This window comes from Thunnus thynnus, chromosome 10 (assembly GCF_963924715.1).
Source record: "Thunnus thynnus chromosome 10, fThuThy2.1, whole genome shotgun sequence".
In the NCBI taxonomy this organism is placed as follows: domain Eukaryota; kingdom Metazoa; phylum Chordata; class Actinopteri; order Scombriformes; family Scombridae; genus Thunnus; species Thunnus thynnus.
The window spans coordinates 7,014,385-7,026,245 of NC_089526.1; the positions used below are offsets into that span (position 1 = coordinate 7,014,385).

Below are 11,861 nucleotides of genomic sequence, written 5' to 3' on the forward strand. Positions count from 1 at the left end.
AGTATGTCCACCAGCTAGTCACTAACAATGTCTGTTTGGCACTGGGCTGGTAGCGTAGGGTTGGCTTATCAGAGCTTTCTTCTACTAAATCTGCCTGCTGCGATTAAAAACAGATCGAGAAGAGCGATGAGAATGAGTCAAAACAGTAAAACTGATGGAGATGAGCGACATTCTTTCACTGGGCAGAAATGATATTTCCAGAATCTGTTTGAGTGTCGGTCTGCTTGATTGACATTTGGAAAGATCAGGGTTTAGAATCTCCCAGTGGAAAGATTATAATCACAAACTGTGGTCGGTATTCATTTTTTTGTTTGAACTGTTCATCAAAGGGTTGTGATTTAACTCTCTGGACAAAGTAGATGGGCAGCTCTCCCAGAAAAAGCAGCATGCGACCTAGTGACTCATAGGGTCCAACATTTGTTTGAAGCTTTTCTGGCAACACGAAAACTCCAGCGCGAAGGAGGCAACAAGCCATCCGACTTGCGCACAAACTTGTCTTATGCGTCTGTGTGGTTAGTGGTGGATGTCAGGATGGAAAAAAGGGCACATTGTGACACAGCAGAGCAGAGCAGAGCACCATTACTACAATCTTTGTGATCATCATCCTACACTCTTGTTAAAAAAAATCATTTGGTGTCAAAGTTGTTCAGATCAGAATATTCAAAAAGTCATCACTTCATGTCAGCTGCAAACTAGAGGATGAGAAAAACTTAAAAATATTAAATTAACTGGACACAAAAGCTCCAAATGTATCAGTGAATATGAAATGTGAGTTAATTGTTTCCAAAATGCAGGTTCTGTCAGCAATATAGAGTCAATTCACCTGAATTACACACACACACAAAACATTCTCACTTACTAATTCTCTACTGGCATATATCCATAAAGACAAAGTTCATTCTTGACCTTGGAAACAGCAGTTAAGACAAAAAAAAACCTCATTTCAAGGCCCATTCAGTAGCTACTCTGGATCTTGTGAGGTTTGGATTTATTTTCCAGGTCAAGACTTATCTTGCTGCATCAATAAATGGAGGTGACTGTTAGTGTAATTTATTAGAAGGCTGAAGAGCAGTGCTTTGCTGCCCTCTCTGGTTGAAAGTTTCAAGCCTGTGTTGCATAGCCAGACCGGACCAACAAAGCTGAGATGTTGTAGTATGAATAGTTGGCTGGATCAAATAAAGGAGCGGGGATGTGGAAGACGCTCTCTTCCCACAGCAAGCCAAGACAGGAAACAGTTAAGATTTAGGAATAAAATAAAATCTGAGTAGGTGAGACCAAAGAAAACAAAATGATAACAAGGAGTCCATCAATCAGCACTCAGGCCAGCGAGTGGATGACAAGCATGTGAAGCACATATGAGCCACGACCTCTAAACTGTGAGATCTCAACACCTCACTGGTGTTACTGTTTTGGCATCACAACACTTGTTTCAACACAGACCCACACCCAGCTCAGTGATGTAAGTGGTCAGAAATGTGCTCTGTTGCACCTGTAACCACACCTAACAGTGATGTTGTGGGTGATTCACTGCAGCAAGGTGAGAAATTAAACCACTGGAGGTCAGCAAACGCAGGATTTTCAAGGGGAATCAAATTACTCTTGAAGTTCTTTTAATAACATAAAAAGTACATTAACATCTCTTTGATATCTGTTACTCAGGATAATCCACAGACCTTCCTGTGTACAGTTTTCATGAGGACTAACTTCTACTGAAAAAAATACTCCCAATGTTTGGCAATATGTTCTGTGGATAGTTAAAAGTTTATAGAAAGACATGTTCCTGTTGAATTCTTTCTTTTCATTATGTTTCAATGCAGTGAGCACAAAATCTCCCCGACTGCACTGGGAAGGCAGAAGAAATGTCCGATATATCTCAAAACTTTGGCAAACCTGAGTTCTTTGTAATTTTGGTGAACTTGCCCTTTATTACACAGCACTTTCTGGTCTTGTCCACTTAAGAGACTTTGAGTTTAATTGGTTATTGATCCCCGTGCTGTTATACCCTCTCACTTCATACAACTTCTCTTTCCATTTACTGATTCATGCCTCCAGTGGTGTGTGGGAGGTGCTGGGCGAGCAAGCTGCTAATCAAGTTGTGAGGACTGTAATCGTCAGGAGCAGGAGGTCATTTATGCTCGGAGATTTGAGTCTTGGCCAAGCATGTGATCGGGCTGGTGGAGAGTTCAGAGAGGACTCATCTACTTTGGACTGTGAGGATGGGGAGTGTGTGAATCGTCAGGATGGCAAACCGCCAAAGAGCCGAGGGAGGAGGCAGAAAATGGAAATATACAAGAAACTTGGAACTGACAAGAGCTCAAGTATGAAAAAGGAAAAAAAAAAATGCAACTGATGGTTATTTTCGTTATTGATTGACAGACGAACACATCAATTTTACATGTTAAGATCAGCCTATTCGTTACAGGGAGTACAACCCGGTCTGTGAAATTAGTTGTGGAGGAGCTTTGTCAGATATAATTTGTCAAAAATAACCTTCATCAGGGTCATCTGGGCTCAGACGCTACAATTTTTAAAAAGAAAGTCTTTTTATAAACTCTGGGTGCAGAGTTTGAAAATTGTAGATGTTTTCAAGGTAGGAAGAGTCTAACGAAACAACATTATTGTTTTACACTATGTGAAGTGAAGGATTCAGCAGTTTTGGGGCTTGACCCATAGCTTCTGCTGCATCAACTTTAGCCTTTCAGCAGCGTAGCCCTACAGTCAAAACTGAAATATCTCAACTACTACTTGACAGACTGCCATAAAACCTCCTACAGACATTCACAGCTCCCAGATGATGAATCCTAATGACTCTGGTGATCCCCTAACTTTCCCTCTAGCAACACCCTGAGGCTGACATTTCGGGTTTTTCGGAGGATTTTCTCAGGAACATTTAGACAGTTGCCAAAAATCTTGTACAGACATTTATGGTTAAGAGTGATCCTTTGACTTTTCTTGTTGCGCCACCATGAAGTTGACATTTGCAGTTTTTCCAGTGAAAATGTCTCCACAACTATCAGATGGGCTGTAATTAAATTTGCCTTGAGTAACGAGAGAAATTTGGTTCCAGTACATGCAGAAACTTGTTTCTTCACAGCTTATACGTGACTCCACCGATATAATCAGAGCAAAAAGCCGTACAAGAGACCTCTTTATTGAATTTATTAAGTTGTATTCAGACACTCAAAACTGATCAGCCCATCACTAGTAATGCTGTTTTACATCATTAAAATTCATTGAGCTGTAAGAGAGACAACCAGTTAGGTTAATTATGCTACCTGCTTACAGCTGTAGGTTAGCAAGTCCAATACAGTCCGTCATATAAAATCGAAGGGCAGTCATTAATTAAAACATGATCAACACTGTGCAATGCAATAAAAGTTCCTTTCAAACATGACCATGGACCATTTCTGAGAAAAAGTAACAAGACACCAGAGAGAGGGATTTTGTTAATAACACTACATATACCTAAAAAGACCAACACTGCTTAACATTTGACCAGTTTGTGACAAGGTCTAGAATGAAAATTTAAAAAAAAAAAAAAAAAAAAAGAGAGAGAAATGAAAAATAAAAGCAGACCTATATTGAACTGTACAATTGTTCGGAATCTCTAGATAAATTTCCTGGTGAGCTCACAAGCTCTGCAAGCTGTACTAAAGGAGGAAGAAGACAACATTGCACCCTATAACAACATTAGAGTATATTTTCCACAGACTTGTGACAATGGGTAGTAGTCCAATTTTCTTTTTGTGTGCCGTATGAGCTCTATTCTAACAAAAAAAAATAAAAATAAATGATCCCCTTTGATTCAGATCACCCAAATTGATGCAGGTTGACTACTGGCCTGAACAGAAACAGAGCAGATAACTAACAAAGAGTTTAACATAGAAATCGTCGTATGTTCAAGTCTTTGCGAGACAATTTCACAAAGCAGGATGTTCCGACAGTCTTCAAGTTGATTTTTCCTTTTTTCCAAGCGAAACCGTTATCAGTGTCAGAATTTTAACATCTGTGATAAGACTCTTGAAGATGCTGCGGCATGAAAGCATTTCGTTCGATAGCAAAGCTGAATTTACAAAATCCTGTCATACCGGCCTCACGTGTGGCCTGCGGGTGTCGTTTCCCGGTCTTCCTGCATGTCACAACTCCACGTTTTTTTTCCCCCACACCATGAAGACTGTTGTTTTAATATAATGTACGGCAACGTGACATCACTCTACAGATGAAGATTAGTCTCCACTTTTTTTTTTTTTTGCTTTTAATAAAAATGACAGTGGTTGCACATAACGGGAAGCCAGAGCTGTTTTTTTTCTTTAGACTTTTCAACCTTTTCAAAATAAAAACAGGACAGTAACAAATTTATTTTTCTTGCACTTTTTTCATTAGGGAGCCTTGGATAAAGACGTCTTCTTGAGTAACAGATGCGGAGATGGAGGGGTGGGTGGGTGGGGGGGGATTCTTGCTTTGAACTGTCTTGACTCACAGTCTGAGAAGCCGAGCGTCTCAAGATGGGAACAATTTGGTTTTCTTCTGATTGTGAGCAAAACTTAAAACCCGCACAACAGTGTATTTATTACAGGCAACATCATCATCATCATCATCATCATCATCATCATTCGCATCCAGTCGACCCTGTGAAGTGACAAATGAGGCTACACCTTCTCATCAGCAAATCACTCTCAGGAAAAAAAAAATTCACACACGACAACAATCACACGTTCACAGGTTTCACGCTCGCTCATCTTTCTTTTAAAACGGGGGTTAGTCTTCCAACTGAACAAAAGATAAAAATGTGTGTGTGTGTTTTTTTTTAGGCGTTGTAGTGATACATGCATCCATTATACTGATATACACTTCTTAAAAAAAGTTAAAAAAAAAAAAAAAAAAACGAACATCAACAAAAAAAAAAAAAGGTATTAGAAATGCAGCTATACAGAGTCTTTAGCTATTCCAAGGGGGGAGTGAGGCTGAAGGTCAGGTCTGACGTCAGGAAGCCGAGGAGCCCGATGTCCAGATGTTGTTCAGTTGGGAGGGGAGGGCAGAGAAGGGCGGGGGGGGGGGGTGTATGTGTACATGTGTGTGTACATGTGTGTGTGTGTGTGTGGAGGATGAGCAGGAAGAGCTGGGTTAGTTACTGCAGCAGGGACGGCTGGTGGGCTGGGCAGTCTCTGTCAGGTCCACTCCCCGGTTCCGCCCGCTGCTGGCTCCGGCAGCTTGAGGCTCGTTCTTGGGTAGCTTCTTCGCTGTAATGACATAGCGAAAAGATGAGTGACGGCGTCGCTGGAAGCGATCGGATAAGCCGGGGACACGAGCCCACCTGAGACGACACGCGCTCAGATGACACCGAATTCATTTTAAAGATACTTTCAAGGGACAATAACAGTTTCCAGATATTATCCTAGTTCATTTCAACAAATAAAACCATCAAAGAGGACTATCTCCCTAACAATACTGGATGTTTGAGGCTGATAATGATATCAATATTTCAAAAAGATATATTGATACAATCTATTGGCCAACAATTTCTTTTGTTACACATTTTTAATGAAGATCCCTTAAAAGCTGCTGCACATCCACACAGGTGTTTGCAATCACTTTGTCTAATTGGACCTCTCGTCGGGTGAAAGCTGGGTGAAGCTGTGCTGAGAATTACAAGATGTCACCAAACTCTATGAATCAATAACAATGGCTCCGCTCTCTAAAAACCCCACCGGCACAGCGCCGGTTTGGCACGACTTTCACTCCAGTTCAGTTTGGCACAGGAAACGGTGAGTTACGCCGAGAAAACAAAACACCACATGTACCGACAGCGTGTTAAAACAATACGGATTAAAAAACACTGCCTGTAGAGGCTGAATCCAATTACAAAAGTATTACAGAAAGTACAGATCAGTGTTGTTCTAATAACCTTAATTTATTATTTTTGTCATTAATTATCTTTTACAGTTTTAATCATCCGAAAGCACACAGCGTGATGCCGGGAGCTGGCGGAGTATCAACATCCTTTTTGAGACGGCAAACAAAAGAATTTCTGGGAATTTGTAGTATTAATATATAAAGACAATTAAAACAAAACCACAATCAGATACATATGAATCAGAGGCCACCACATGTTTCTACTATGAGTTCATGTGTTTACAGTTATCTTATCATGAAGCGACATCTCTTCGTTTCACTCCCTGCACACCAACGGCTGGTCTGTACTGTCAGAGCTCTGACACTCAGACAGGTGATAAATTGTTTAGTTTTTTTTTTAGTAGGATCATGAGTCAAACATCACATCATAATTATTAAACTCTTCTTAAGTATTTCAGAAGAGACACTTACCGATGGCCATGAATATCTCATTCACATTCATAGAGGTCTTCGCTGACGTTTCCATAAAAAGCAAGCTGTTATCATCTGCGTATGACTGTGCATCCTGTGAAAGTGAAACCGACATTAAGAGATATTTATTATCATTGACGTTAGTTACCTCCTAGTTTGCATAGACCAAAAAAAATTAAGTGTTGAGGATGCACAGTTGGGATTTCCCAAGTAGTCCATCCAGGCATCTTTTAAATGGATCAGTATTGGACATGCGAAGCCTGATTCATTTTATGAGCCTTTTTATTTATCATGCAAGTGCTTCCTTAAGTTATAATAGTTAATAATTATATTAAATAAGCAATGTTCAGCATTTGAATCGTTAGCTTCATTGTATTGTCTGTTGCTGAGTTGTCAAAAAAAAAAACTTGAATAATCATAGACACAACTCCCAATTACTCTAATGATTTCTGCGGCTGTGTTCACATCCTCCACTTCATTAATCAGGATCTCAAGAACACAAACCTGGAAGTCCAATGCTCTCTTGTTAGCGAGGTCAGCCTTGTTCCCAGCCAGGGCTATTACAATATTTGGACTGGCTTGTCTCTGAAGCTCTTTAACCCAGTTCTTCGCCCGTACAAATGACTCCTGGCAAACAGAACAAGGAGGAAAGAGGATGGGGGTGGAGGTGGAGGTGGAGGAGGGGGGGGTGTTCAGTTAGTGAAAATAACAATAAGACCCATGTGATGGCAAGATGAGGACAACCGGACAACCTCCCCATGATGTCTGGCAAAGCTTTTGCTAATCTTTTGATTGAGGTCCAAGATAACAGACTTACAATGATGCTTTTGATGAAATATGAAACAATATGAATGTCCTCAGGTACGGTTAAAGCACTGCTTGTACGGTACGGGAGACTGGCTTATGCTATACAGACGTACACACAAGAAAAAAAAACATGGGTGCCTGTTCTCTGAGCTTTGAAGACTAGGGACTCTCTTAATTCATGACCTTGTCTTTAAAAGATCATCTACTGCAGTAAAACGTCTCTTAACGAGTTGAGTAGAAGGTGTCAGAAGGTGCTTCATACCCGTCTGTGCTTTGCTTCGTTTATCAAAGTTAAGCTGAACCAAATTCAAGAGAATTCACAGCTGATAGTTCTGTTGACATTAAAAGGAGCCCTGGGGAGTTTTCTAGTGAACAAACACGGTAGTTACACGGTAGTTACAGTATATATATACAGTATATACATCCAGTGTTTCTCACTAGAATACATTGTGTGCATCATTAAGCTCCAATAAATGTGTTGAAAGCGTTTCCTTCTTCATGAAACATCTGCAACACTGATTTTTTTTTTGTGCATTGTTTTCATGCATGTTTGCTAAGCTTGTGGTCTTCTTCTCACTGCCTTTGTAGGCGTTTCTTTGTGTGTTACCGCATCCAGCTTTCATACTGTCGAATAACGTGAAACAAGTGGCAGGAACGTGTATTGCACTGCCTGCGTGCATGTGTTTGTACAAAACATTGCTCCACGGTGCTACTAGTGGTGAAAAACTCCACAGGGCATCTATGAATATGGTCTTTCTCATCCTTTATTTGTGACTTTTTAGTAGCTTTTCACACCAGTCATGAAATCTCACCTCATTTGTTATATCATAGACCACGATGGCTGCCTGGGCACCTCTGTAGTACATGGGAGCCAGACTGTGGTAGCGCTCCTGACCAGCTGTGTCCCAGATTTCAAACTTGACTGTTGTGTCGTCCAAACATACTGTCTGAGTCAGGAAGGCAGCTGCAGGGGCACAAAGCAGAGCGACCAATGATAAATGGGCCCATAACTACTGCGGTACACGAAATGTGTTTTTGTGAAGATAATAATTAAAAACCAATGCTTGAGACACAAACAGAAAGATTATCTGGTTGATTTAGTCCAGATTTCCACATTTGGGAAAACGGATACAAAGTAATATCAAACACATTTTATTATGTACATCCAAAATCTGGATGGATGCTGAAGCATTAAGGGGATAGGAAACACAAAAACACACATTTTTTAACCATTCCAGTTACGGATTAACACAGTCTCTCTTTTTATACATCTATTATAATCTTTTATTTATTGGTTCATCATTGCATTTGAACACATATCAATGCACACTGGACAACTCTAGCTGTGCTGTTGTCTTGATCTTCCCTTATCATCCAGTCTGAGCAGGTTTACTCTCTGTGATCTGTGTTTTCTAGGATTTTACAGGTGGTTTCTCTGGTCAAAGGTGAGCCTGAAAATAGCAAAGCATTGGAACGGATAGAGTCTGATTCAACCTTACAATATCCAGTATGCAGTATGTTTGCCACCGCGCGATGAGGGTAAGATTATGCAGATGATAAGCGACAGCTTGAACGTCACATGAGCCGCTGGACATACCAGGAACCAGGAATGGATGTCTGGGAATTTACCTAATTATTCTACAGTTTTCTGCTCCTGTTGGTGATTCTCACATTCTGCACCTCCAGTTATAAACTGAAAACACATCTCTTCATTTCCCCTCACTCTCCTTTAATTGAATCATGTATTCTTTTCCACCATCCTGTTTTTTTGGGTGTTCAACAACTTTTCAACCCATTTCCTCTGCTTCTACTAATATTTCCTATACTCTGGAACGGGAGCTATAACTCTTGTGATGACTGTTTGCTTTGTAGGCTTATGTTGATGATCTATTCAATGCTTAGTCTCCTGATATAAGACTGCCAGCTTAGTGAAACTGTAAATAAAAGTACGTCAGTATGATTTTGCAGGCTTGTTGACAGAAGAGAAGCAAAAACACGAGCTTATGTATGCGCATACCTCCGATTGTGCTCTCTTGGAATTCGTGAAACTGTCCCTTGACGAAACGGAGTACGAGACTCGACTTCCCCACCGCTGACTCTCCTAAAAGCACAAGTTTGAACTGGCAGATCTTGTTGCCTGCGTTTGGCCCATTGGGTCGTGTAGCTCCGCCTCTACTTGCCATGTCACACTCTCCGGTCTCTTCCTCTGGACGCTGACGTGCTTTGGAAAACTGTGGAAAATACCTGAGCACGAGAAAGAAAAGAGAGCCAAGTGTCGATGTCACAAAAGGAAATCAGTTAGGAGATTGTTCTGGTTAGAATTTAAATTCGCAGGTTTGCGGTGTTTATTGGAAAATCACCAAACACAAATAATATGATACGTTTTTTCCTCTCTGTAGGTAAATGAGCCTGAAACACCATGGTCATAGCACAGAGGACATCAAGCCTGAACAAGCAAAAGCTATTTTAACAATTATGTTTTATGTGAAAAATTATACACAGGCCTCTGAGAGAACTGAGGTAAACAGGCAGGTGCATGATAGAGCAAATGCCTGAGTGGGTACGCTTATTACAGTACAAAAGTCTTGTCCAGGGTTGCATCTCATCATGATATGAGTAACCCTCCAAAAATGTAAAATGCACTAATGCGGCAAACCTGGTCAATATTATAATTGTTATGTCTTATAATAATTCATACCTGTGTTTTGTTTACTCGAGATCATAGCTGACAAAAATGAATATCTGTACTGTCTGAGTGGATTAATGAGTGTGATCATATGTCAGAAACACTTGTGAACAGATTTATGTGTTTTGGTTGTGAAATGAGGGGAATAATGAGGAATTTAAATGTTGTAGTTTTATGTTTATGTTATGTGTAGTTTTATTTACAATACATATTTTTTAAAACAAGCAGTCAGAATCTGGAGGCCAAATGTCACAGATGTCACATTAGCAACAGTGGGAAATACATTATGCTGTAGTTCATTAGACACTGAGTAAACAAAATGGTTTCATATTAGTTTCCGCCTAACTTCTTTCCTCTTCAAACAATAGTTGGTTGCTTGCCATAGTAACCAGTTAAACAAAGTGTAACAGGTATGGCAAAAACATACCAGAGTTTGGCAGACAGTGAAAGTCGTATTTCCACCCTGACAGTAACGCCAACATTTTGGCAACTGATGTCACACAAACATCTGAGCTGCTGCTGGTGAAGTTACCGCTGTTTTTGATCTGTTTAACTTCAAGCAATGACAGAAAGTTGACCAACTGGTGCACTTGTAAAAAAAAAAAAAAAAAAAAAAAAAAAATCTGTAATAACAAACCTCTGGCAGCTCCTGCCTGTAGCTTTAAGTAATGTGAAGCAGACTGTTACAAAGGGGATTAGTATGACACAGGTATGAGCATATATGTGGGAATATGCTTCAAGGTTAAATTACAGGCAGTTTCGGTATGCGTGGTTCTGTAAAATTGAAGGTGAATAACAACAAACCATATTAACCGGACAATAACAGATCTGTAACTTAGACATTCCTCAATACTACCATCCGAGTATACAGAAAGTACCAGTCCAAAAATAATTACTGTCAACGTCGTCGAAATCGCGTTACGACACACAGTTAACCACAAATAACCTGTTATGTTGTTGTTGACTGGCAAGAATTAGTAACGAATGCTAGCGTTAGCCACATAGCTAGCTGGTAAGTTCAGATTGTTTATCCTAAAAAAAACGATCTCTACCTGTAATAAAGCATGATTTAACATGTATAGGTTAAATATGGGTAGTATCGGACACACCGATCTTAAACACAACACATCTGCCATGTATGTGGGCTAACGTTTGGATACGCTAAACACAGATGATGCAGGTTTGGGTGTGTACAGCTAGTGACAGCTAGCTACCGTTAGCTGTCTGACGTTAATTTAGCGAACTGCCGTGCTAATCAGTGGACTAAACAGGGTCTCTAGCATTCATTATATTATACATATGTCCACATTAACGTGTTAATAATCCAAACATGACAGCTGATGCGTATTCGCTTGTCGTATCCTACCACGTTAAGTTACTGTGCTAACTAGCTTGGCCCTTTAGCTGTGGCCGCATCGGGAGGAGCCCTCCGGTTAGCGACTAGTAGCTCCTCACTTACCCAAAAGATGAAGCCCGTTAACGTGACTGTTGTCTCCAGAACAATATTTGAAGCACTTCGGCGTCCTGTTCACAGTGTGTCGAGAGACCAGCCAGCTGCTATGACGTTAGATTTCATAAGGCTCCGCGATGTCCCTCTCCCACTTCTTTCAACTTCCCTTTTCGCATTGTACGAAGGATGATGACAGATCGTATGACTGGAGCTGACAATCTGCCTACGTAGCAGCGCGACGGACCAATCACGTGTCAGGATTTATTCCCAATTTACTGGTATGTGCCTCCTCATAAAAACACTGCAAATAATAATAATAATATATGTCATTTGTACACCACTTTTCAATAAGACTCTTGGTTTATCAATGTTACATGTATGGCAGATTTTGCTTTATTGTGTTATTTATATTTACTGTATGTCACTGTTTGGGTTTTTAAGTCACAACAGAAAGAATGGGAAACAAGTTTACATCATCAATCTTATAATAATCTTAGCTTAAGTTTCATATTTATAAAATTTGCCAACAAAAGACTCTCCTCTCAGTTTTTCATGCAGAGTGTGAGCAGAAATCATAGACCATTAAATCTTGCA

At 40.2% G+C, this 11,861-nt stretch overlaps 1 protein-coding gene across 1 annotated transcript; it reads right to left on the reverse strand.

Moving 5' to 3' along the window:
* Positions 1–3,135: 3,135 nt before the first annotated feature.
* rab5ab (RAB5A, member RAS oncogene family, b) lies at positions 3,136–11,473 on the reverse strand. The gene is made up of 6 exons (XM_067600665.1): positions 11,277–11,473; positions 9,149–9,375; positions 7,944–8,095; positions 6,829–6,951; positions 6,325–6,418; positions 3,136–5,240 (listed from the first exon to the last, which is right to left on the reverse strand). Exons 2-6 carry the CDS (start codon positions 9,312–9,314, stop codon positions 5,125–5,127), a joined length of 651 nt encoding a protein of 216 aa, XP_067456766.1. The 5' UTR covers positions 9,315–9,375; positions 11,277–11,473; the 3' UTR covers positions 3,136–5,124.
* Between the last annotated feature and the right edge of the window lie 388 nt (positions 11,474–11,861).